The sequence below is a fragment of the Ips typographus genome, linkage group LG2 (genome assembly GCF_016097725.1).
Source record: "Ips typographus isolate SLU linkage group LG2, UJ_Ityp_2.0, whole genome shotgun sequence".
Lineage (NCBI taxonomy): Eukaryota > Metazoa > Arthropoda > Insecta > Coleoptera > Curculionidae > Ips > Ips typographus.
In genome coordinates this window covers 1,514,246-1,541,287 of record NC_138423.1, presented here as the reverse complement: position 1 = coordinate 1,541,287, position 27,042 = coordinate 1,514,246, and the positions used below count along the sequence as shown (strand labels likewise).

General features: G+C 33.6%; 2 protein-coding genes across 6 annotated transcripts in view; both read left to right on the top strand.

Annotated features, from left to right (window-relative positions):
• Positions 1 to 16,219, top strand: part of nolo (ADAMTS-like no long nerve cord) — a 219,832-nt gene extending 203,613 nt beyond the window's left edge. For 2 of the 5 annotated variants that reach the window (XM_081973358.1, XM_081973356.1), the window contains 9 exons: positions 1,892 to 2,352; positions 5,260 to 5,461; positions 7,934 to 8,018; positions 8,107 to 8,229; positions 8,415 to 8,587; positions 8,748 to 8,920; positions 8,988 to 9,133; positions 11,534 to 11,683; positions 11,849 to 16,219. In XM_081973358.1, coding sequence (XP_081829484.1) covers positions 1,892 to 2,352; positions 5,260 to 5,461; positions 7,934 to 8,018; positions 8,107 to 8,229; positions 8,415 to 8,587; positions 8,748 to 8,920; positions 8,988 to 9,133; positions 11,534 to 11,683; positions 11,849 to 11,854 — 1,519 coding nt within the window. In that variant the 3' untranslated portion in view covers positions 11,855 to 16,219. The remainder of the gene's footprint in view (positions 1 to 1,891; positions 2,353 to 5,259; positions 5,462 to 7,933; positions 8,019 to 8,106; positions 8,230 to 8,414; positions 8,588 to 8,747; positions 8,921 to 8,987; positions 9,134 to 11,533; positions 11,684 to 11,848) is intronic. The other 3 variants (XR_014177111.1, XR_014177110.1, XM_081973357.1) reach the window with 3 other exon arrangements.
• A 4,631-nt stretch (positions 16,220 to 20,850) lies between these two features.
• Positions 20,851 to 26,168, top strand: LOC145724889 (hydroxylysine kinase). The gene is made up of 5 exons (XM_081973366.1): positions 20,851 to 21,277; positions 21,326 to 21,528; positions 21,588 to 21,756; positions 25,540 to 25,778; positions 25,833 to 26,168. The coding sequence occupies exons 1-5, from the start codon at positions 20,989 to 20,991 to the stop codon at positions 26,016 to 26,018; spliced, it is 1,086 nt and encodes a 361-aa protein (XP_081829492.1). The 5' UTR covers positions 20,851 to 20,988; the 3' UTR covers positions 26,019 to 26,168.
• Positions 26,169 to 27,042: the final 874 nt, after the last annotated feature.

Below are 27,042 nucleotides of genomic sequence, written 5' to 3'. Positions count from 1 at the left end.
GTCCCTTCAAACTGTGTTTCTGGCAGTTCAAATTTTGACACCGCTTTTCTTCCTGACTGTATTAAATTGTGTAGCGTTTTTAATGTCATTGGATAAGAAATTTAGTGAGGATTCCAAAAATGTGCTTAAAACACCAATTTTCCCACTACAAGTGGGTTTTACACGCGATTTTGTCCCTGACTGTCCCTTCAAACTGTGTTTCTGGCAGTTCAAATTTTGACACCGCTTTTCTTCCTGACTGTATTAAATTGTGTAGCGTTTTTAATGTCATTGGATAAGAAATTTAGTGAGGATTCCAAAAATGTGCTTAAAACACTCATTTTCCCACTCCAAGTGGATTTTACACGCAATTTTCTCCCTGACTGTCCATTCAAACTCTGTTTCTGGCAGTTCAAACTTTGACACCGCTTTTCATCCTGATTGTACCAAATTGTGTAGTGTTTTTTAGGTTATTGGATAGGAAATTTAATGAGAATTCCAAAAATGTGCTTAAAACACTCATTTTCCCACTCCAAGTGGGTTTTACACGAGATTTTGTTCCTGACTGTCCTTTCAAACAGTGTTTCTGGCAGTTCAAATTTTGACACCGCTTTTCTTTCTGACTGTACCTCTATTTGTAGTGTTTTTAATGTCATTCGATAGGAAATTTAGTGAGGATTCCAAAAATGTGCTTAAAACAGTCATTTTCCCACTCCAAGTGGGTTTTACACGCGATTTTGTCCCTGACTGTCCTTTCAAACTGTGTTTCTGGCAGTTAAAATTTTGACACCGCTTTTCTTCCTGACTGTACCTCTTTTTGTAGCGTTCTTAATGTCATTGGATAAGAAATTTAGTGAGGATTCCAAAAATGTGCTTAAACACTCATTTTCCCACTCCAAGTGGGTTTTACACGCGATTTTCTCCCTGACTGTCCTTTCAAACTGTGTTTCTGGCAGTTCAAATTTTGACACCGCTTTTCTTCTTGACTGTACCAAATTGTGTAGCGTTTTTAATGTCATTGGATAAGAAATTTAGTGAGGATTCCAAAAATATGCTTAAAACACTCATTTTCCCACTCCAAGTGGGTTTTACACGCGATTTTCTCCCTGACTGACCTTTCAAACTGTGTTTCTGGCAGTTCAAACTTTGACACCGCTTTTCATCCTGATTGTAGCTGTTTTTGTAGCGTTTTTAATGTCATTGGATAAGAAATTTAATGAGGATTCAAAAATGTGCTTAAAACACTCATTTTCCCACTCCAAATGGGTTTTGCACGCGATTTTCTCGACCGTTGATTTGAGAACGGTCAAATATTCATAACGTTATGCAAAATTGCTCAACTTTTAAGCTGTAGTAAAAATAGCCTTTTAGCGGGACTTATTTGCAATTATAATTTTTTGTCGCATCTTATTTTGTGTGACATTTTTTAAAATTAATTAAAAAATCGGGGCTTCCATGAAATATTATATTAACTATCAATTCTGTTTATTTTTAAAGATTGATGAAACTGTCTATAGAAATATTAATTTACTTATAATTACCACTACATAAGGTTAACGGAGCCCCAACCTGGGTTTTTTTAATTAAAACCTAATCCATTTTAAATCACTGTTTAAATAGTTTTTTAAAAACCGTTTAAGTTTACCCGAACCGTTGTCAACCCATATACATTCGTTTGCAAAGAAAATTAATTTAAAATAGGATTATTTTGATTAAAGAGGAAAGGCAGATTAGGGAATCTTATCCGATTAAATCCGTAGTTCCGCGGATTAATAACTTTTCAGAATAATGCTGCCCGTACTTGTTCGTATAATTTAAATTTTCGCCGGAGTTTGTCAGGCCGAGTTATTCAAATTTCACCCGCACGTATTTGTTTGTGTATGTCAATTAACCTAATTTGGTTTTATTGCAGGTGGAAAATTTCGGAATGGTCTAAATGTTCCAAATCGTGCGGAGGTGGCGAAAAAACCAGAAAAGTGGACTGCAAACAAGTGATGGCACAAAATCATACAGTGGACCGACCTACTAACATGTGTCCTACTCCAAAACCCTTAGAGAAAAAACCGTGCAACACAAAAAGTTGCGCTTTCGAAAGTGACAGACCGGATATTAGTGTGACAAACACCACTTTTAAGCAACACGATCCGAAGAAAGATAAAGTTACAGTAAAAGTTGGTGGGGCCGCTATTTTATTCACAGGGACTACGGTTAAAATCAAATGTCCGGTTAAAAGGTTCGATCGGACAAAAATTATATGGAAAAAGGATCAGGTGGTTTTGGAACAAAATAAAAAGTTCAAAAATTCCAAAAAAGGCGCCTTGCGAATTCAAAACTTGTCTTTAAGAGACATGGGAACATATACTTGTGTTGCCGGTAAATATTTTATTTCATATTTAGTATTAGGGGAAATTAATGATTTTAGGTAGTAATGGGTAAATTACCGGTAAAGTAAATATTTTACTTTACCAGGAAAATTTGAACGGTAAATTACTAGTAAATGGCTTAATGGTTACTACTAGTACTTACTAGTAAAGAAAAACTAAAAAGTTTAGTTTTTTCATTAGTTCCATTAGTTATTTCATTTTTATTATCATTTTTATTACAAGTCATTTTCTTACTCCAAGTGGGTATTACAATTTGTCTCTGACTGTCATTTCGAACTGTGTTTCTGTCAGTTCAAATTTTGGCACCGCTTTTCTCCCTGACTGTACCAAATTTTGTAGTATTTTTTCAGATTATTTGATAGGCAATTTAATTAGGATTCCAATAATGTGCTTAAAACAGTAATTTTTTTACTCTAAGTGGGTTTTACAGGCGATTTTGTCTCTTCCACACTGTGTTTCTGTCAGTTCAAATTTTGGCAACGCTTTTCTCCCTGACTGTACCAAATTTCGTAGCGTTTTTTCAGGTTATTCGATAGGAAATTTAATAAAGATTCCAAAAATGTGCTTAAATCAGTAATTTTTATACTCTAAGTGGGTTTTACAGGCGATTTTGTCTCCTTCAAATTGTGTTTCTGTCAGTTCAAACTTTGATACCGCTTTTTTCCCTGACTGTACCAAATTTGGTAGTGTTTTGGTGGATAGGAAATTTAATGAGGATTCCAAAAATGTGCTTACAACAGTCATTTTCTTACTTTAAGTGGGTTTTTCCGGCGATTTTGTCTCTGACTGTCCTTTCAAACTGTGTTTCTGTCAATTAAAATTTTAACACCGCTTTTCTCCCTGTCTAAGTCCTTCTGACTGTACTTAATTTTGTAGTGTTTTTTCAGATAATTGGATAAGAAATTTAATCAGGATTTGAAAAATGTGCTTAAAATAGTAATTTTTTTACTCCAAGTGGGTTTTTCAGGGGATTTTGTCTCTGACTGTCCTTTCAAACTGTGTTTCTCAGTTTAAACTTTTACACCGCTTTTCTTCCTGACTGTACCACATTTTTTAGTGTTTTTTCACACAATTGGGTAGGAAATTTAATGAGGATTCCAAAAATATGCTTAAAACAGTCATTTTCATATTACAAGTAGGTTTTACAGACGATTTAGTCTCTGACTGTCTCCTTTTAAACTGTGTTTCTGTCAGTTCAAATTTGACACAGTTCCTCGCTGACTGGATCAAATGTTGTTGTGTTTTTTCATGTTTTTGGATATGAAATTTAATTAGGATTTCTAAGATGTGCTTAAAACATACATTTTCTTACTATAAGTGAGTTTTATAAGCGATTTTAGTTCTGACTGTCCTTTCAAACTGTTTTTCTGTCAATTCCAATTTTGACACCGTTTCTCGCCCTGACTGTACCAAATTTTGTAGTGCTTTTTCAGATAATTGGATAGGAAATTTAATAAGGATTTCAAAAATGTGCTTAAAATAGTAATTTTTTTACTCCAAGTTGGTTTTACAGCGAATTTTAGCTCTGACTGTCCTTTCAAACCGTGTTTCTGTCAGTTCAAACTTTGAGACCGCTTTTCTCCCTGACTATTTCAAATTTTGTAGTGTTTTTAAGATTATTTAATTAGAAATTTAATGAGGATTCCAAAAATGTGCTTAAAACAGTCATTTTCATATTACAAGTGGGTTTACAGGGGATTTTAATTCCGACTGTTCTTTCATACCGTGTTTCTGTCAGTTCAAACTTTGAGACCGCTTTTCTCCCTGACTATACCAAATTTTGAGTGTTTCTTCGGATTGTTGAATAAGAAATTTAATGAGGAATTCAAAAATTTGCCTAAAACAGTCATTTTTATACTCTAAATGGGTTTTACAGGCGATTTTATCTCTTTCAAACTGTGTTTCTGTCAGTTCAAACTTTGACAACGCTTTTCTCCCTGACTGTACCAAATTTTTTTGTGTTTTTTCAGGTTATTGAATTTAAAATTTAATAAGCATTCAAAAAATATGCTTAAAACAGTCATTTTTATACTTCAAGTGGGTTTTACAGGCGATTTTGACTCTGACTGTCCTTTCAAACTATGTTTCGGTCAGTTCAAATTTTGAGACCGCTTTTCTCCCTGACTGTACCAAATTTGTTATGTGTTTTTTTCAGGTTTTTTGATAGGAAACTTAATGAGGATTCCAAAAATGTGTTTAAAACAGTAATTTTCTCACTCACACACACAGTGGGTTTGACAAGCAATTCCAAAAATTAAGGTTTAGAAAAGTTTTCTTGTAGTATTTGATACAAAACGTGTTTCTGAGATTTATGACAGTCATTCTGACAGTGGTCACGTGACTGCCTACCTAAATTCAAAATTTGCAATAATTACAGTTAACACAATTTTCTTATAGTTTTCGAAACAAGACGTTTGTAACTGAGATTTATAAGTTATTTTGACAATTGTCAGTTTGTAAAAATGTGTGTAAAAATTGTTTGAATAATACTATTTTAAGATCGCAATTTCCATTCGCGTTATTTTTCTCATCCAAAAAACATATTATTTGTCATAATTTAAACACACAATTGGAACTTATTTGGTACTTTATCAGAAAAGTTAATTTATTTTATTATTGATAAACCAAAATCTGAAAAAACAATAAATAACAAATCAAACAGTCTTTAATTATGCACCTTTTATTTTTCCAAATTTTATTTTGCCAATATTAACCGAAAATAAATTGGAATAACTAATTGAATTAATGACAGCCATAACAAGAAAATGATAATTATCTTTCAAGCTAATTTTAATTAGGCCCATAAATTTACTGGTCAAATTGTAAAATTGGTAAATTTTCCTTCTCCAATTTTACTTTACCTTACCGGTAAACTTACGCCCATCATTAATTTTAGGTAAATCTTCTGCTGGTATATCGATATCGGTTCGTCCAAAACCGGGCGAGTTTACCACCTCCGAAGAGATATCGAGACAATATCAAATGGATTTAATTCCCAATGAGAGTGTCCCAAAGCCATCTGATGGAAAGGCTGTGTATGTTGATGATCAATCACACGAACAGAAACCATCAGATTTATCAAAGAAAAAACATTATAAGTAAGTCTATATTTATTTACCTAACATCAGAGAAAAGTGGAATGGCGCAAAGCTTATAATCATCATTTTCTTAACAAGTGCGGAAAGTAAAATTTTTCGAGTGCAAAAAATATGTATTTACATTATATTTTGTGATTTATGATTCTCGAATGACTGATGTTTTGGATTTAGGGAGTTGGTATTTGAAATTAAACTTTGCGGTTTTCAGCCGTTTCGCTTAATTTTATATTTGCAATATTTTTTTATTAAATTAAATAAAAACGATTAATAAAAATATAATAATTAAATCCGACTAACTTTATACAGTGTTAGCCACCCAAATCGTTCATTAATAGTTTATTAGGATCAACTATTTATCTAAATTTGAAATTTTAGAATTAATAAGTTCAATACGTGCTATATTTTAATAATTATTTAACCAACGAGTGTATTAATCGCCAATTAATATATGAGTTGAATACAACATTTTTCCGTCGACTGTAGTCCATAATAAATAATTATAATCCTTGGCAATGACAGATGTTTCTGCCACTTTCGGTTAAAGCGAAAGTAGGTGTCAACTTTCTTATATTTTAAATGGGACACTCTGTATATTTCTGCATTTTTGAATTATGTTTGTAGCTTGTTAACTAGATCTAATCGTTTTGGAAATACTTAACCTCAAAATAAAAATGTGCCTTAAAATACAATTGTATGACAAATTATAAAATAGCGTATCACGTATCGCCATATTTATGAAAGATATAAACCTCATATTTTGCAAAATGTTAACACCTAGTTTAGTGCAAACTTGTGGTACAAAAAGTCTTGTGTATCCCAAAAAATTATACAGGTGTGGTAAATCCAAAACCGACCATAGGAAAACCGTGTAACGGACGGAGAAACGTAGATAATTGCATGCGCGGGACAAAGACAGAAAACGAAAAAATATTAAGTAGGTCATATTTTCAGTGCGCTGTTGCCAAAATCCAATACCGTCGACAAAATTAATTTTTTTTGTTACTCTAATTGGTATTTTATTAAGTTTACTATTCAACAATAAAGTAGTGTGTTATGTTAGTGTACATTTGAGTAATCCCTGACACAACTCGCTTCAGAATAATCAAAGAACAAAATCAATATATATTTTTCAGTCATATTTCAAGTTTCAAATGTCAAAACATGAAAAATGCTTTGTTGTTGAAATTCTCAGGTCGATTATCTAGCTTAAACAAAAAAATGTGAAAATTCCTTATTTGGTCAAATTATCAAGTCAATTTTCATGTCTAAAATGTAAAATTGAGCCAATTATAAACTTTTCAAGTTATATTTTAAGTTTAAAATGTCAAAACATGAAAAATGCCTTGTTCAAGATTTCAAGTCGATTTTCCACCTTAAAACAAGAAAATGTGAAAATTCACTAATTGGTCAAATTATCAAGTCAATTTTCATATCTGAAATGTGAATTTTATGAAATTATCTACTTTTCAAGTCATATTTCAAGATTCAAATGTCAAAACATGAAAAATGCCTTGCTGTTCAAGTTTTTATGTCAATTCGCCAGCTTCAATCAAGACAATCTGAAAATGATCTATTTGGTCAAATTATCAATTTTTCAAGTCATATTTTGAATTTCAAAATGTCAAAACATGAAAAATGTTGGTCAAGTTTTCAAGTCAATTTTCCAGCTTGAAACTTGAATTCAAAAAGTTTAAACTGATGTTATTGAAAGTCACGTGACCCCCCTGGTAATAACGATCACGTGACTATTTGCAATCATCAAATTTGATTTTAAAAGTCACGTCTTAAAAATGAAACTCATAATGTCACGTGACTTTTTTACAGTGCAAATGGTCACGTGACGATTTACAATCATCATGTTTATTTTTAACGGTCACGTGACTTTGTTTTAACGTCAAAATAGAATCTTAAAGGTCACGCGACTCTTTTTTACGTTTAAACTGATATTTTTAAATCACGTGACTCTTTTTAAGGTTCAAATGGTCACTTGGAGATTTTCAATCATCAATTTTAATAATAATTATAAAATTTTAAAAACGAAATCCTAAAAGTCATGTGACCTTTTTAAATGGCAAAATCGTATTTAAGAGGTCACGTGACCGTTTTTTTTTTAGTTTTAATCCCTGAATTACGTGACTATTTTTAAGGTTAAAATATCATCCTTAAGACTAATATGTTTAAAGTCACATGACTCTTTTAAGATTACAATTGGAATTGAAATACCGATCCAACTCCCCAAACCCAATACCGCAACGTATTTACGCATCAAGGGCTGAAAGAAAAAAACGTTTTACGCACAAGTGAGTGTGTAATGTTTGTTTACGTCTAGACCTCCAAGGCGGAAACAAGTATTTTACGCTTTCGATCATGTAATTTTCTACTTTCAACCCTTAAATTGCGTCGTTCGTCCAACTCACTGTGTATTAGCTAAATAACTATACATTTCTAATAAAATTGAATAAAAATTTTCAGATTATTCACTCCTACTGCATCATCTTCTTCCAGTTTAACCCTCGACGGATACATCATGAGCACCCAGTCCTCATCTAACTCTCAGGTATTTCGTGTACTTAATGCATGCAACAGATTGCTATAATACGTATTTGCCAAAATACCAATGTTCAACTTTAATTGTTCTCCTCAAGGATAAAATGTCGAACTTACCTTCGAGCTCTTCGGAGTTACTGAATACGCCAAATTATGGAGATTCCAGGAGTTCTGCAAGTCGTATTATGCCAAACTTTATGTCGTTAATCTCCAAAATACAGGTTAGAGAAAGTTTACTTTACTAAATTCTGTCAGTGTCTGGTTTGTGTTGTAGAAATAGTTATGTCACGTTATTATTTGCGGTAACTCTGTAATTTACTAATTATTATGGTGGCCGTAGTTTCTGAACTTCCGGGTTTACTATAATTCGAATTTCTCTTAAAACTAGTAAAAAATTGTCTTTTAGGCATTTTGGCCTGGTTTCGAGGCAAAGGAACTGTGGAACAGGATACCTCACTTGAAAAATAACGAAGTGGTTGAGTCGAACGTTTACTATAATCATCCATATCAAATATGGACGAAACGGAAAGATAGAAGGAAAAAAATGATTGCGTGGAAAATATCTAATTGCACAGTAAAGTAAGTGTATGTTTCAGTTTCAGGTTTAATGAAATAATATTACTAACCTGCAGGGCAAAAAACAAAGTAAACTAAGATGACATCTATTACAAATTACAACGTTGCATTCTACTAAATTCAATGCAAATTGGATTTTTTATAAAAACTGTTTTTGTTTTAGTTGTGTGGTCATTTTACCGGCATCGACACGCATGGTAAACGACACGATATGTGAGTTTTCCGCCATTTCAAAACCAAGTTTGCCAAAAAAGTGTGATTGCGAACAGTGTCCAACGTGGGCAGTTGCGGAATGGGGAAAATGTACGATGTCCAAATGTGCTGGATTACATCAAGGTAGCTGATTGTGCTGATTCATCCAAATATCAGTTATTAGAAGTATACAAGCCAACTACTATTTTAGGTATGCAAAGTAGAACAGTTAAATGTCAACTAGAAGGAAATTTCACAATAAACGATGACGAGTGTACTATAAAGAATAAACCAATGCATATACGACCCTGTTATAAGTCCAATTGTGTGGCTGTATGGAAAGGTAGATGGTCACCAGTGAGTATTGATATTTGTTTATTGTATCATTATTTAAGTAATATAATGCTTAAAATATTGACAGTACTAAACATGTAATGGTAAAGTCTTCTTATCAACTTTTTTGTGTTATTTTATTGCAGTATAAACAGCGTATCATTAAGGGTACATTCAGACTTTTTCAAAACCTAGGAATATTCTGCCTTGGATAAGTTAGTTTAGTGAAAACATGACAGAAACATTTTACGTATAAAGATTGGAAAATCGTACGCAAACATGCCTACTCCGAATGTTGATAGTTTTAGATATACAGGAAGTGGAAGGTTAAAGTTTCTTCTTAATTCGCCGGAGGTTAGCGATCCGATTGGCAATCATTCTGGATGGAGCAGCTCTGAAGATGTCAATTGACGTACATCCAAACCATCTTCTTAAGTCTTTCAGCCAGGAGTTCTGTCTTCTACCCACTGATCTTTTTCCTTGTATTTTTTCTTCAATGATTAGTCGCAAGAGTTCATACCTTTCGCCTCTCATTATGTGGCCTATGTATCTCGTTTTTTTCTCCTTAATAATCAGCATCAGTTCTTTTGATTTTTCCCCTTGTTGATATCTTGTCGGTACACTTCCGCCCCGGACCATCCCGTATTGAGCCGTCGGTGTACCAGCTTGCACTCTTTCTCAAGCATTGACTGACCTACCATCCCAACTTTCTGTGGTTGGGATTTCTACCTTAAACTTCCTTTCGAACCTAAGTCTGTCGTCGGGTGCGACCACCTTTGGCACCTTTGCTCCCAGGAGTGGAATATCCCGATACAAGTGTAAGAGGTTTTCCGTACAAGACTGGCGGCCTATAATCCTTAATTTGCCTTTTCTTTGTAAAGAGCATGATCTCCGTTTTGTTGGATTAACTGATAATACCGTATCGGTGCACCATCTCTCTATTATCTTACAGGGCATCTGCATTCCATCTTCAGCCGTTCTCCCCCCAAGCAGGCACAGGCTGTGCGGTCGCTATCGCACTCTGGACTCAATTTATAACTGCAACGGGTGCCTTTTTGATTTGAGAGCGTTGCAGATATTGCTTGTTCTGACATTATCATATGTCCCCTCCACATTAAAGAAGAGGACCAATGAGTCCTCCTTGTCTTGTAATCCATGTTCAGCTTTTTGCACCAGAGCATGGAGAGCTGTATCTGTCGACGTTCCTTTCCTGCATGCATGTTTACTACGCAGCGGAGTCCTGATGAGGACTTCCTCTGTTAGGTACCTGCCTAACATCCTTTCGAGCGTTTTCATGAGAAAGGACGTTAAACTGATAGGTATGAATAATTTGGGCTCGGTGTAATTTCTTTTACCGGGTTTTGGTACAAAGACCACTTTCGCTGACCGCCAATCATTTGGGACATATCCCATTGCCACGCTGGCACTGAAGATCCTCATCAAAAACGGGAGTAAGATCTCTAGGCCGTCTGGACCTGCGGCTTTATATAAACAGAATTGCGAAACCGACCATTTGATAGCGTCATCACTAACAACTCTTTCGGCTGTGGTCTAGTCCCATCCATTAGGGCAGACTAGCCCCGTCGCCTAGAAAGTGTTTCGCTAGGAGAAGTTGTAAGCTTTTTCGTTTCCGTCCAGGTTCCGTCCCCTTTTGTTAGAGTTCCTATCTCATTCTGAGTTTCCAGTTTTCCTTAGGATTTCCCTTGGTGGCTCGGTGGAAAGCCCTCCTAGCATCATTTCTCAGGCGCTGAACGGCCTTAGTCCACCACGGCACCGTAGAAGTTCCAACCGCCTTGAGTTCGCAGGATTTATGGAAGGCCGATGTCATATCATCGTTCGATCTTGTTACCTCGAGTTCCAGCTCCTTTCTGGAGGTTATGTTACCTTCAGACAACTCCATGAACTGACTAAGGCTGTATTGAGACCAATCAGCTTTCCTGGGGTTTCTCTTTTTAGGTATTATGTCTTGCTGGTCCGATTCGATTTCGAACCGGATGTTTCAGGAAGTAAATGGATTGTCGGAGACTAATCAAATTCAAGACGTCATGACTCTTCGGTCAGAGTGCGTACAATCCAATTTTGACAGTGAGGTAGAAGACTTGAGAAACAAGTTGTTCCAAAATATTTCAAGAAGTTCAAGAAGTCAAGAGAAGAACTGTCCAGATGTAGCAGTCTACGACTCTCAATCTAACCTCCAGATCAAAGTCGGTACACGTGAATATTCTTTTCAGTTTTCCACGACATTTAATCTCTTTGTCTGGTATGTCCAGTTTTTAGATAACCATATGTTCCAAGATATTTAACATTTCACACGTTCTATTGATTTTTCATCAGCCCAGAGTTAGTGAAAACGTTGTTACTACCATGAACTTTGTTTATATTAATCATGGTTTTACCTTGAAATTAAAATGATAATATTTTCAGTGTAGTCCAACCGAAAGTGGACAAATTTTCGGTGAAAAGCATAAAGTATTTCACTGTACCTGGAAGGGTACTACCAGACCTGCTGGAAACTATTGTAAAAATATTCCTCAACCTGTTATAAGGGTACCATGTGACTTAACCCCTCTTGAGGTTTGTATAAACTTAAACACTTAAGTCAGTTGTAGGATCGCAGTTTAATGAGCAAGTTTTTTTTAAATGCATTTGTTGTCAGACTGTCGTTTCTGATTTGAACCAAAATCAAAAAATTAACCACGATCTAACCAAAAAAACTAATATTTGTCAATACAATTTTAGCAGTAGCCTCGTCATTGGCCAGAAACTGATAATTGCCATGGCCAGTAGCAACCCCCTATTATTCTAAGCTTTCGGCGACATAAACCTATTAGAGTTTATAGAATAATAATTAAATTGCTTGTTCTTGAAGGCTGTCGATGAGAAACGTTATTTACGGACCAGAAGCAAACTAGGAAAAGGCTTTTACTATTATTATGTAATTATTTACCTAGCGAAAGTATGTAAAAAATGCGTACTTCATGTACAAGGTTGGTGCGTATATTTATACAGCTTGTGGCTACTTTATTTTTGCAGATAGGACAAATCTGATAATCCAAAAGATTAATAAATGTTTAATGGTACATCGTGTATATTTTCTGATTAGTTGATAGATCTTTTTCTTCTTATTCCAAAAATAATTAATAAATTGACATTTCGTTTAGCCGTATTCGAATTATTGGCATTTAAAGATTGTGATTTTATTGTGCTTTGGTTTTTTATTGCAGCTGGCTACACTGTAAAGTTAAATTGACACCTGTCAACAAGCGTCGTGTATCGTCACGTGATCGTAGCAATTTAAATTTGCAGCTGGCAACACTGTGCATGTAAGGTTAAGTTTAAGCTTGTCAATAACAGTTACGTGACCAGGAAAATATCGACGTTACCCTTGCTGAAAAGTCTGTAAATTACATTTAAACTGCTGGGAAAATTTAAATTGTAAAAGCACGTCACGTGATTGTGACAATTTAAATTTGCAGCTTCCAAAACTGTAAAGTTAAATTTAAACCTGTCAAGAACCGTCACGTGACCAGGAAAATATCATCTTTCACCTTAAAAAGTCTGCAAATTACATTTGAACAGCTGGGAAAATTTAAATTGTAAAAGCACGTCACGTGATCGTGACAATTTAAATTCGCAGCTGTCAAAACTGTAAAGTTAAATTTAAACTTGTCAAGAACCGTCACGTGACCAGGAAAATGTCATCTTTCACCTTGAAAAGTCTGCAAATTACATTTGAACAGCTGGGAAAGCTGAAATTGTAAAAGCACGTCACGTGATCGTGACAATTTAAATTCGCAGCTGACAAACCTGTAAATTAAAGTCTAAACTTGTCAAGAACAGTCACGTGACCAGGAAAATGTTATCTTTCACCTTAAAAAGTCTGCAAATTACATTTGAACAGCTGGGAAAGCTGAAATTGTAAAAGCACGTCACGTGATCGTGACAATTTAAATTCGCAGCTGTCAAAACTGTAAAGTTAAGTTTAAACTTGTCAAGAACAGTCACGTGACCAGGAAAATATTATCTTTCACCTTAAAAAGTCTGCAAATTACATTTGAACAGCTGGGAAAGCTGAAATTGTAAAAGCACGTCACGTGATCGTGACAATTTAAATTCGCAGCTGTCAAAACTGTAAAGTTAAGTTTAAACTGGTCAAGAACAGTCACGTGACCAGGAAAATGTTATCTTTCACCTTAAAAAGTCTGCAAATTACATTTGAACAGCTGGGAAAGCTGAAATTGTAAAAGCACGTCACGTGATCGTGACAATTTAAATTCGCAGCTGGCAAAACTGTAATGTTAAGTTTAAACTTGTCAAGAACAGTCACGTGACCAGGAAAATGTCATCTTTCACCTTAAAAAGTCTGCAAATTACATTTAAACAGCTGGGGAAATTTAAATTGTAAAAGCACGTCACGTGATCGTGACAATTTAAATTCGCAGCTGACAAACCTGTAAATTTAAGTCTAAACTTGTCAAGAACAGTCACGTGACCAGGAAAATGTCATCTTTTTCCTTGAAAAGTCTGTAAATTACATTTAAACATCTGGGAAAGATGAAATTGTAAAAGCACGTCACGTGATCGTGACAATTTAAATTGGCAGCTTCCAAAACTGTAAAGTTAAGTTTAAACTTGTCAAGAACCATCACGTGACCAGAAAAATGTCATCTTTCACCTTAAAAAAGTCTGCAAATTACATTTGACCAGCTGGGAAAGCTGAAATTGTAAAAGCACGTCACGTGATCGTGACAATTTAAATTCGCAGCTGGCAAACCTGTAAATTTAAGTCTAAACTTGTCAACAGCAGTCACGGGACCAGGTAAATGTCATCTTTTTTCTTGAAAAGTCTGTAAATTACATTTAAACATCTGGGAAAGCTGAAATTGTAAAAGCACGTCACATAATCGTGACAATTTAAATTCGCAGCTGACAAACCTGTAAATTCAAGTCTAAACTTACTAAATTACATTTAAAAAGTTGGAAAAGTTAAAATTGTAAAAGCATATCACGAGATTGTGACGATTTAAATTTGCAACTGGCAACACCGTAAAGTTAAATTGAAACCTGTCAACAACAGTCATGTGACCTGGCAAATGTCGTTCTTAACCTTGAAATCATCCTAATCCATGGCAACTGTGATTTTAAAACACAATTAAAATCAAAATTTTTAAATCTCAATAATTCGAAAATGGCTAAACCAAATGTCAACTTATTATATTAGTTTGGAATCATTAGAAAAAGATCTATCTACTAATTAGTAAATATACAGGGTGTTTCATTAAAAATTTATTCACTTTCTATTTTTTTCACTTTTGTCACGGTCTCTTATTTTATTCATTAACATTTTCTGGTAATTTAGTAGAACCCCTTTATAACTTTTGTATTAACAGTTTGGTCCTATCTGCAAAAACAAAGTCGCCACAAGCTATCTAAATATACGGAGCAACCCTGTACAGGGTGGCCAACTAAAAATACGAGGTACTGTGTCTCAGAAACCAAAAATGATACATGTTTTAAACCAAAATTTTATTAAGTAATATGGTCATAAGGAATACATCTAAAATATTTTCGTGATCCAGCGTTGCTGCATTTACTAGAAATCAGTGGCAACAAGGGAGTTTTGTTCGACAACCTTGTTAATTGATGCTATTTCTTCATTCTGTTGACTATTCTAGGGAGTTTTTGCTCTAATCAATTTTTTCTTTAAATGATATCGTTTTTGAGATATTGACTATATTGGCTTTTTCACTATTTGGAAGACTGTAGCAGGCGAACGGTTGAAGATAGAGCAAAACGGTTTACATGTTCCTATCTTACTTTTTTGAGATCTGTCATGTTATGGTATTTTTTTAAATTAAAAAAAAAAAAAAAAAAACAAAAAATACTGAACATTTGATTTTTTTTTAAAATTTTGAAAATACCATCGTAAGACAGATCTCTTAAAAGTAAGATAGGAACATGTAAACCGTTTTGCTCTATCTTCAACAGTTCGCCTGCTATAGCCTTCTAACCATATTGCTTCTAGCTACCTTGCTAACTGTCAATATCTCAAAAACGACAACATGTAGTTGTCTTCAATTGATCAGAACAAAAATCAATTGATTAGAACAAAAACTAACTAGATTAAGTAACAGTATCAAGAAAAACTATCAGTTACTATAGGGTTGTCGAACAAAAATTCATTGTTGCCACTGATTTCATGTAAATGCGGCAACGCTGGAATCACGAAATTTAAGATGTATTCCTTGTAGCCACATTAATTAATCAAATTTTTGTTTCAAACGTGTATCATTTTGGTTTCCAAGATACAGTACCTTGCATTCTTAGTTGGCCACCCTGTACATTATCGCCTATAGTAATGATCAGAACAATAATAATTGTACTGTTATATATGTGATTGAGAGTTGATTAGAAAACTTTTACCTTGCCTGAAATTATGTTATGAGTACGCTACGTAAAAAATGGTTAAGTGGGTAATAAATTTTATAAGTTATAAACACAAAGTTAATTATAATAGTAATTATATTATAAAACAAAAAAAAATACAAAATAAAGTCAGTATTATTAATAATTATATATTATACTGTTCGTAACACTGTCAGACCTTCTGTGACTACTGTCAAATGTCTGTTACTTGTAAGTACGTTACAAATCAGCTTTAATTGTAAAAGAAATAATAAGCTTTACTATATTATTGATCCTTCAAAAAGAAAACTGTATAAAAAAACGTATAATTATTTTAAAATTTAAAATAAAATATAAGAACTAATAGGTCAATAACGGTTAGATATTTAAGGCTAGTCTAAATTAATTACACTTATATTATAAATAATTCTGGTTCCGAACAAAATTTGACAGTTTTTAGGTTTTAAAAGCAAACATACGGCTCTATAAATCTAAAATCAACCAGGATTAACAGAATCCATATTTGACACGATACTATGTAATTAAAATGAAAGTCTAAAAAATACCTGTTAAACCGTTATTTTTTTTTCTTTCGCTAAATGTTGACTAGGTATGTAATTTTGTGATATGAAAATGGAGACGGTTTTTAAATTCCATGTTTTCTGGAAAAAAAATGATATTAAAAAGACAGTTTTAAGTTTAGAAGTAGTGTTTCATTCGAAATCCCTTCAGTGAATGTGAAATTGCTGCAATTAATTCTTTGTGCTATCCGTGCATGGGTTTGAAATGCAGGGTGTTCTATAAGAGTAGAAAAGAGGCCCTTTATACTTATACGTTAGAATACCGATTTTTTTTGCAATTTTTATACTAACAGAAGGTCAACTCATCGCTTGCTCAATCAAACGCTCTCTCTACACGTCAAAATGGTACACGGTCTAATAAATATAATAGAAAATGTATGTGAGTGCTCTATTCCCTAATTGAAGTCCTAAATCAATCAATCATTGAATCCCCACAATCTTTGTAAGTTAATCATTCCTAACATCTAGTAACAACCTCGTAACTGGATTGGATCTCGTAGTCCAATCTGACCAATTTAGATTCTTAATACGTAATGCCCCAAACAACACAGCTATAACCAATGGATGTTCATTGGATGCTTTGATTCAGACAATGTGCTCATCCAATGTATGTCCATATCTGAGAGAAAGCCAACCTTTTGGACATCCATTGGATTATACAAATGTCAGAACTTTAGGCAAATTTTGGACATCCAAAACATTACTAAAATACTGTCTCTTTTGGAAACCTGAATTTATAGAAATCTGTACTCCCCTGTAGCAACTCCCAGGGTACACGCTATTTTTGCACGAACCCTGTATATCCCAACAGTGCCGTGTTCAAATAGTTAGAATTCCTTTCTATTGCTAAGCCGATATCGGTAAAAAAAAAGTTTTGATTCGCTCGGCGACTAGCACGTCCTTTCCCTAACAAGGCAGCGACAAGACTCTTTTTAACCTATTTTGTAGTATTTTTTATGCTTTTTCGAATGGCGTAGGAACGAATTTCCTGCGAATTTAAATAAAAGAGCTACGATTTTTCAAAAAGTCAAAAAATGCAATATTTGTCAAAAGTGCTATTTTGGCAAATTTTTATTTTGCTCTATAAGGGTTCTAATGCAAAGCAAAAAAGATATTTATACCAAAGGACCTTAAATTAAGTAAAATAAGCACAAAAAAACACTTTAAAATTTTTCACTTTTGAAAAAAATTTAAAGAATGGGGCTGTACTAGAGAGGTTTTTTAGGTACTTTTTGAAATTCAATATCTGGGTAACATGCGGAGCTAGAGAGGCCATTTTTAACCTATTTTGTAGTATTTTTTATGCTTTTTCGAATGGCGTAGGAGCGAATTTCCTGCTAATTTAAATAAAATAGCTACGATTTTTCAAAAAATCAAAATATTCTATTTTCGTCAAAAGTGTAATTTTGTCAAATTTTTATTTTGCTCTATAAGGGTTCCAATGCACAGCAAAGGGCATATTTATACAAAAGAACCTTAAATTAGGTAAAATAAGCACGAAAAAAGCACTTTAAAATTATTCACTTTTCACAAAAATTGAAAAAATATTAGGGGTCTTGTTTTACCACTTTTTGAAATTCAATATCTCCGGAACATGAAGAGTTAGAGAGGCCAGTTTTGGCTCATTTTGTAGTATTTTTTATCCTCTTTCTAATGGCGTTTTAGTGAAAACTATAAGAATTTAAATAAAAAAGTTAGAATTCTTCCAAAACTGAAAAAATGCCGTTTTTGCTAAAAGCGCAATTTTGGCAATTTTTTATTTTGCTTCAAGAGGGTTCTAATGCACAGCAAAAAAACATATTTATACCAAAGGACCTTAAATTAGGTGAAATAAGTACAAAAAAAGCACTTTAAAATGTTTAAGTTTTCACAAAAATTGCAAGAATATGGTGGGTCTTTTTTTACCACTTTTTGAAATTCAATATCTCGGTAACATGAAGAGCTAGAGAGGCCAGTTTTGGCTTATTTTATAGTATTTTTTATCCTCTTTGTAATGGCGTTTTAGTGAAAACTATAAGAGTTTAAATAAAAAAGTTAGAATTATTCCAAAACTGAAAAAATGCCGTTTTTGCTAAAAGTGCAATTTTGGCACTTTTTTATTTTGCTCCAGGAGGGTTCTAATGCACAGCAAAGAGCATATTTATACCAAAGGACCTTAAATTAAGTGAAATAAGTACAAAAAAAGCACTTTAAAAATTTTCATTTTTCACAAAAATTGAAAAAATATTAGGGGTCTTTTCTTACCACTTTTTGAAATTCAATATCTCGGTAACATGAAGGGCTAGAGAGGCAAGTTTTGGCTCATTTTGTAGTATTTTTTATCCTCTTTCTAATAGCGTTTTAGTGAAAACTATAAGAGTTTAAATAAAAAAGTTAGAATTATTCCAAAACTGAAAAAATGCCGTTTTTGCTAAAAGTGCAATTTTGACAATTTTTTATTTTGCTCCATGAGGGTTCTAATGCACAGCAAAAACCATATTTATACCAAAGGACCTTAAATTAAGTGAAATAAGTACAAAAAAAGCACTTTAAAATTTTTCCTTTTTCACAAAAATTGAAAGAATGAGGGCGGTATTAGGGGTCTTTTTTTACCACTTTTTGAAATTCAATATCTCGGTAACATGAAGAGCTAGAGATGCCAGTTTTGGCTCATTTTGTAGTATTTTTTATCCTCTTTCTAATGGCGTTTTAGTGAAAACTATAAGAGTTTAAATAAAAAAGTTAGAATTATTCCAAAACTGAAAAAATGCCGTTTTTGCTAAAAGTGCAATTTTGACAATTTTTTATTTTGCTCCAGGAGGGTTCTAATGCACAGCAAAAACCATATTTATACCAAAGGACCTTAAATTAAGTGAAATAAGTACAAAAAAAGCACTTTAAAATTTTTCCTTTTTCACAAAAATTGAAAGAATGAGGGCGGTATTAGGGGTCTTTTTTTACCACTTTTTGAAATTCAATATCTCGGTAACATGAAGAGCTAGAGATGCCAGTTTTGGCTCATTTTGTAGTATTTTTTATCCTCTTTCTAATGGCGTTTTAGTGAAAACTATAAGAGTTTAAATAAAAAAGTTACAATTATTCCAAAACTGAAAAAATGCCGTTTTCGCTAAAAGTGCAATTTTGGCAATTTTTTATTTTGCTCCAGGAGGGTTCTAATGCACATCCAAAAACATATTTATACCAAAGGACCTTAAATTAAGTGAAATAAGTACAAAAAAAGCACTTTAAAACTTTTCATTTTTCACAAAAATTTAAATAATGGGGGGGTATTAGGGTCTTTTTTTACCACTTTTTGAAATTCAATATCTCGGTAACATGAGGAGCTACAGATGCCATTTTTAACCCATTTTGTAGTATTGCTTTTTCGAATGGCGTAGGAACGAATTTCCTGCGAATTTAAATAAAAGAGCTACGATTTTTCAAAAAGTGAAAAAATGCAATATTTGTCAAAAGTGCTATTTTGGCAAATTTTTATTTAACTCTATAAGGGTTCCAATGCACAGCAAAGGGCATATTTATACAAAAGAACCTTAAATTAGGTAAAATAAACAGAAAAAAAGCACTTTAAAATTTTTCACTTTTCAAAAAAATTTAAAGAATGGGGGGGTACTAGAGAGGTTTTTTAGGTACTTTTTGAAATTCAATATCTCGGTAACTGTTGTAGATAGATATATGTTATGATTAGAGTCCGGATTAAAAAGTACTAAAATCGTGAAAAAAATCGCTCCAAAAGCGAATTCATTTTTATCAAAAAAAGCGTAAAAATCTGTAAAAAAGCATTATTGCATGCAAATTTTTTTACTTTTTTTGAATTCAAGTTCTAGAATTGAAGCTTTTAAACTGGTTTAGAAGCATACGGAAGATTTTAGACTGTTCTGAAAAAAAATAAAAATTTTTAAGGGTGCCATGTCTTGAAAACTGTAAAAAATGTTCTAATTTCAAAGTCAGTGACAAAATGGCGGCAGTTATAGCAAAACAGACACCAGATTTGTGTTCTCTTGAGCATTTGAAAAGTGTTTACAGTTCAAAGAGCACGTTCTGAACTGTTTTTAAGGCATTTGAAGCCTTGTAGACGGTTCCAGAAACTTTTGGAAGCTGCTAAACTGCTCTAGAAGCATACGAAAGCTTCTAGACTGTTTTCAAATCGTTTGAGCGCTTCGATACATAAGTTGAAAAACATTTTGTACAGGGATAAACACAAATTTGTACAGGGTATTCAATTACAAAAAGTGGTATTTTCTCGTGTGAAAAGCTTTTGGTGCAACTATAAAATTACTTGTGGACCAAGCTTCCACTTTTCAAATCAAAATTTTACAAAAGATACATCTTTCTCCAAATTGAACAAGGAAATTAAAAAACTGTTATTTTTTGAATAATATCTGTATAAAGTGAAGACTGGAAGAAAATTCACTTCACATAACAGGTATTCATTTCAAAAGTACTTGTTCCAAATTTGATCAAAATTGCTCCAACAGTTATAGCAAAAAAAAAACGATTTTTTAAATTGAATTTTGGAGGACTATATCCTCCTCAGGAAGCGTTTTTCAGGAAAATGCATGTCAGCTTATTTTTTGTTGGACTGACAGTTAAAACTAGACCACTCTGTAAATGTCTTTGCACAGAATAAGGAGAATACAAGTAAACAAACCACATAATTGTTAATTGAGGACATTCTCCTGATATCCTACTATCATTAATAAACACTGTAAACTCGATTTAAAAACGTCGCAATCTACTTCATTCTAAATCTTTGTAAGATAGGCTGAAACATTATCTGATTTATACTAGTCAGTCGGATGGGTAATAAGTTCAATAGAACTTCGTTAACGTTCAATTTAACCTTTTAAAACGGTCGAATTAAATTTCCACATCGGTTCACTATAGGCAAAGTGGATGTTTTCAAAGATGTCAACGAGCGATGATTTATCGTTCAGGCCAAAAATCGACCTTAAACAAGCCAAAAAAATAGTTAAAGATATTTACGGTTTGATAGTGATAAACATTACTGAACTGAACGGTTATGACGATTTAAATTTTCACGTCCTGGTTGAAGAGAATGTGAATGACAATGAAAGTATAAAGCAGATTCTAACTGACGGTTATGTGTTGAAGATTATCAATGCTTTGGACTCAAAAGATCGAGAGGAATACGAGGCCCAGAGTGAATTGTTGCAGTTTTTGAGTAAGTTGATCACCAATTTAAAATTTGATTTAATCTGGACAAATTAAGACAAAAACAATATTCGATGTCCACAACCGGTGGCGACCAAATCAAAGGAAACCTCCGGTACGATAACGCTAGGGTCCAGTACTCATTTAGTGAGACTTTTCGAATTTATTCCCGGAGAAATCCTGCACAAACTACCTAATTGCGAAACAAAAGTCTTTTACGAAGTTGGAATTTTGACTGCCAGAATCGACAATGTCCTTCAGGTATGTTCATAGAATTTGCTAAACTCAAAACGGTGGTCATTTTCAAAATTTTCTAGTAGAACTTTGATCATCCCGCTTACCGGAAGCAAAAGAAATGGTGTTTGGGCGAAGCCCCTGATATACTTAATTACTTAATTGCAGTTGGGGATGCCCAAAAGACTTTTGTTAGAGACGTTATCGAGGAATTTTCGAATCGGGTGCTTACCGTTCAGGATAATTTAGCAAAGGGTAAGTTTTGAACAGTTTAACATGTGTGTAAATAATATAGCAGCATTCCAATAAATTTGAGTGTGAAAGTTAATTTTTCAAAAAAATTGGAAATTAATTTTTCAAAAGGTGGAAAATTTGATTTTTATATTTTCACAAAAAAGGGTTTGCTATTCCATTACAAAGTCTTCTAGCAAACAATAGAACTTTTGAACATTGGAATATGCAAGGTGTTTCATAAAAAAAATAAATATTAACACAAATTTAAAAATGAGTTTTTTTTTTAAACTGGAGTGCAAAAATATATTTTTTTATAAAATCGTGCAAAAAAGTATACTTTTTTGAATGATTTTCACTTGCATGCAAAGAAGAGAGAGAATGATTTTCACTTGCATGCGCCTTTTGCACTTATTGCATAAATAACTATTTTTAAATTTAAACCAAAAATCAAACATACGGACGTTTTTACGAAACTTTTTCGTTTCCTGATTATCATTAAATTTATCATTTCAGAGCAGTATGACCTAGCTAACTTTAAGCGTTCCTATTGGGTGTAATAATCTTTTATTTTGACTTTTGACTGAAATTTGAAAGTTGAAGTGGGAGTTAAGAAAAATTCTGTAAAGGATTAGGTTTCAGTGACTGTTCAAAAGGTCACTATTGATACTATAGTAAACAACTTCCTGTTTACATGAACTTATGAACCAACACAAACAAAACTATATCGATGTTCGATAATCCACAAGATGGCAATACATTGTGTAAAGTTCGATTTTATTTTAGGTTATTTTTATTTATTTTTTTTTAATTACTAATATAAGATCATTAGACTATGGATTAATCCGGCCGTTCTTGATTGATTGTCAGCTTCTTACAATCCAATAGATTGAAATACGAAAGTGAACGCAAAACTCAGAGTCGATCTCCACAAATATACAGGGTGGTCCAGTTTTAAGTGTCAATAATTCACCATTTGATAGCTAATCAAAAAATAAGTTGACTTGCATTATGTCATTTTTCTGAAAAACGTTTCCTAAGGAAGATACAGTCCTCCAAATTTCAATTTAAAAAATCGTTTTATAGTTTAAAACTGAACATCCAAGACTTGTGAAAGTCCAATTTTGTACTGAATAGTGTAAAAACTTTTTTACTACTAGAAATGGTCTTATGATTCGCTTTCATTTTTTACTACTAAAAATAGTATAAAAGTTGACTTTTAATGCTAGAACGGACCTTACTAGGACAAAAGAGAGTCCAAAAGTATATTTTCAAGACTTTAATTAGTGTACAACTCAATTTTCTGGACTGGACAACAAGTCTAGAAGTAAATTAAATTTTCGGACATTTTATTTCTAAAAATTAGTTCTCAAGACTATTATTGTAGCATTTGGTACCAACATTTTTTACTTTTATTACTGAAGAAACTTGACTTTTGGAAATAGTCTTAAACTCGATTTTTCAGTCTTAAAAAGCACTAAAAACAGTCTGAATTTCTTAGAGGTGCTACAATTTATTGCACCTATGAGTGTAGAAGTCAATTTAATAGTGAAGAAGCTTGAAATAACATTTTCAAGATTATGGTCAGTGGACAAACTGGCTTTTAGGCCTGATAAGTCAAAAACTTTGTAAAGATAGTCTTGAAACTCGATTTGAGGCACTGAAAACAGCCTTAAAACACTAAAAACAGTCGAGTTTATTAAGAAATACCCGAATTTTTAGCACTGAGGTGTCTAGAAGTCGATATAATAGTGACAAAGCTTGGAATGCCATTTTAAGTCTATGAAGAATGTAAAAATTGTTTTTTAAGTTTGCTATGTCAATAACTTGGTGAAGATAGTCTTGAAACTCGATTTTCCAAGCTGAAAGCTGTTTTGAAGCACTAAAAATAGTCCAGAATTCGAAGAAAATGAAAAGCAAAGTAAAAAGCACGGAAAGTTCGTTTTCAAGACAATTTTCATGAATCTAATGTTAATGTCCTGCATCTAAGACTATTTTCAAGACTAAAATATTGAAATTTGTCTTCAAATTATGAAAACTTACTTCAAATGCAAATTTTAAGCTTCTGATGTCACTTTTCATTAGTTCAGTTACATTTTGGGGTTCAAGTCAATTTTTAAGGTTTAAATGTATGAATTTGTAGTAACAAATTCTTGAAAAAGTAGTTTTTATGTCTACAAGTCAATTTTTAGTATTAAAGTCTCCGATTTGCATGAAAACTGGTTACAAACACAATTTTTAAGCTTCTGAAATGTTTATCTTTTCTAATTCAATTTTCAAAACTAAAGTCTTTTAGTTTGTCTGGAAATTATGAAAACTGGCTACAATAATATTTTTTAAACTTCTTAAGTGAATTTTCCGTTTCCAATTTTTAAGTTGGGTTGGGTTAGTTTTGGGTCTTTGACCGTAATAACGTGTAATAAAGTGCTTGTTCCAAATTTGATCAATATTGCTCCAACGGTCTGACAGTTATCACAAAAACCGATTTTTTAAACAGAAATTTAAGAAGAGAAGATTGTATTTTCCTTAGGAAGCACTTTTCAGGAAAATGACAAAATGAATGTCAACTTATTTTTTAATTGGCTATGGATTGGTGAATTATTGACATTTCAAACTGGACCACCCTGTATATTAATAAGTTGTTATCTGCCTAACATGTTTCGGGTGTATTCAGACAGAGGCTGAAAGTTGTACAGTATATGTTAGTTAATTACTTACAAAACTAAGGACATGGAAGCCTACCTTAACTAGATCACTAGTCTGCTGGCTGTCATTCTACAAGGGGGGACAGCTGAACCCAGATGTACTTAAGGTGGTTTTTTTATTCTACGCAGGGGAAAAAAACCTTGATCAAAAAACCCAGTTCTGGTTCTGAGATGACAGGTTGCTTGGTTTTTTTATTCTCAAAGGGGAAAAAAACTTAATCAAAACCCAGTGTTGATGCCAAAGAGAAGAAGAAGTCGGTTGCTTGGTTTTTTATTCTTGAAGGGGGAAAAACTTAATCAAAACCCAAGGAAGTTGAATGATGTCAAAACTGCATGTTTATCTAAAGGAGACCAAGTAGACACGAAAGGGACGTCACACAACAAAAACCGTGGTGGACATTCACAAGTTGGACACTGAACAGGTTAAAACAGCGGGAGACTTTTCCCTTTTATCACTATGGTAGTGTGGGGAAGTCCAGGAATTTTCCCTTTCGGGAAGTTCCCAGAGTTGCATCGGCGTCCTATGTCCTGTGAGAAGAATGCCCCCGCTAACGGAGGGGTTCTTCTTGTCCTCCATTTCTTCTTTCTTCGTCAGCTCGTCCATCTCTGGTGGTCTTGGCAAACTATGTCCAAACAGCCGGCTTTCGTCCGTTTGTTTTTACATCCTAAAGTTTTGGAAAGTTAGGGTCTGGTGTGAGTGGGGTGATAGTTTTCCCCCTTTTGCGTAGGCAAAGTGGGGGAAAGTGCCTGGAGTGCAGCCAGGGCCCAGTTAGCACCGAGATAACTGCGGAAAGATTCTACCCAGATTTTAAGAATTAAATTCTCGCCACCCGGGGGAAAGGTCTGAAACTGAAGACAACCACTCCGGATTCAACAAGATGATATCTTCCATTCTGTTGATGATGGTCTCGTGCTTAAATATCTCAATGGCTTCTCTAGTTAATCTAGGATAGTAACGTTGTGATCAATCCAAAATCTCCACCATACTATTACTCCTTTCTATCTATCTAGTATCACCTTTTTTTGCAGAATTACCCAAAAAATTATTTACTTTTTTTTATTTGGCTCAAACAAATTTAATACTCAACTCACTATTTTTCAGGTATAATCCATGGAGATATAAACGAACACAATCTAATAGTGGCCACCAACGACAACCAAGTATCACTCAAAGCCTTAATCGACTTCGGCGATACTCATTACTGCTGTTACCTTTACGAACTGGCTTTGGCAATGACTTACGTGATTTTGCTCACAAATAACATTGAAAGTGGCGGATATGTACTGGGTGGTTATTCTTGCTTCCGCATTGTGACAGACGAGGAATTCAACTTGCTTAAAGTAGGAAATTTAATTTTATATTGACGACGTTGATACCAGAGGTTTATTTTGTAGTTATGCGTAATGACGCGTTTGTGTCAGTCACTAGTTTTGGGGGCTTTTGCCAGTTCACACGATCCTGACAATAAATATCTGTTGTCCACGGCTCAAAGGGGTTGGAAGTTGCTTTATGAGCTGGCGTCCATGTCTGAACAGTCCGTCCTCGCTAGCTGGAAGGAATTGAGTTTAAAGAAGTTTTAAGCTAAAAAATATAAGCAATAGTTGATGCCAAGAGGCTTAAGCAGGTACTTTTCTCCATTAGCAAAAATGCAAATCCCTAAACGAGAAACCCTAGTAATATAGTGGCTGATTTGTAATAATAATAATAATAATAATAACGTAATCTAGTCAAAAAAATATGCATGTTTTGTTTGGTGATTATTGATTTATACCTCCCTATCAAAATTAATTTTATGCACTTTAGGGATTAAAAGTGCACTTTTATATTGACTTTGGTGCAGTTTGCAAGGCTAACGAAGGGTGGACAATTGGAAGCAACATTTTTAGTAGTAAACATATTCTGCACATACGTAGCAGTCGCCGTTGCCGTTGTCTCATTTTCTGAAATTGATCTTTCTATGGTTGATGCTGATGCCATATCAACATCGGAGAAGACATTGGTGAATATTTGATCGGCAACATTCTTCTTTTGTTACAATGAATTTTCAACATAACCTTCAGCAACAGAACTGCTTCCTTTCCAGCCAGTCTTTTCAACACAAGTAAAGAAGCTGATGATCTGCGAAAAGAATGCCCAGTATATAGGTTTGCGTTTGGTAGTCTCAAGTAGCCAGCAATTCTCCTTGGTAGCCGTCCAAATGTATTTTTTCCTATGGGCTGAGTCATTCATTTCCCATTTTTGTAAGACACAAAAAATCGTGTATGCTTTGTACGTGGCCTTAGACCAATATACTTTCTCACTAATTCTACTACATTCGTAGAGTTTTCGCCAGACGTTTTTATCACAAACAAGCGATCCTTTCCTGATTTTGTACCCCGTAGATTTACCAGAAAAAAGCTTTTATGATCCGAGACATCGTTGCAGTCTAGCTGGCAGAGCTCCTTTCCTCGACATGCTCCAGCGACTCCCATAATCAGCACCACCTGCAACAAAATTGTCTCCTGTCAGTACATTTTGTAGTTTTGTAGACAAAAATAATCAATGGTGTTATTTTTAGTAGTACTATCAGGAAAATATTCAAAGTAAAGAAAATAATCTTACCTT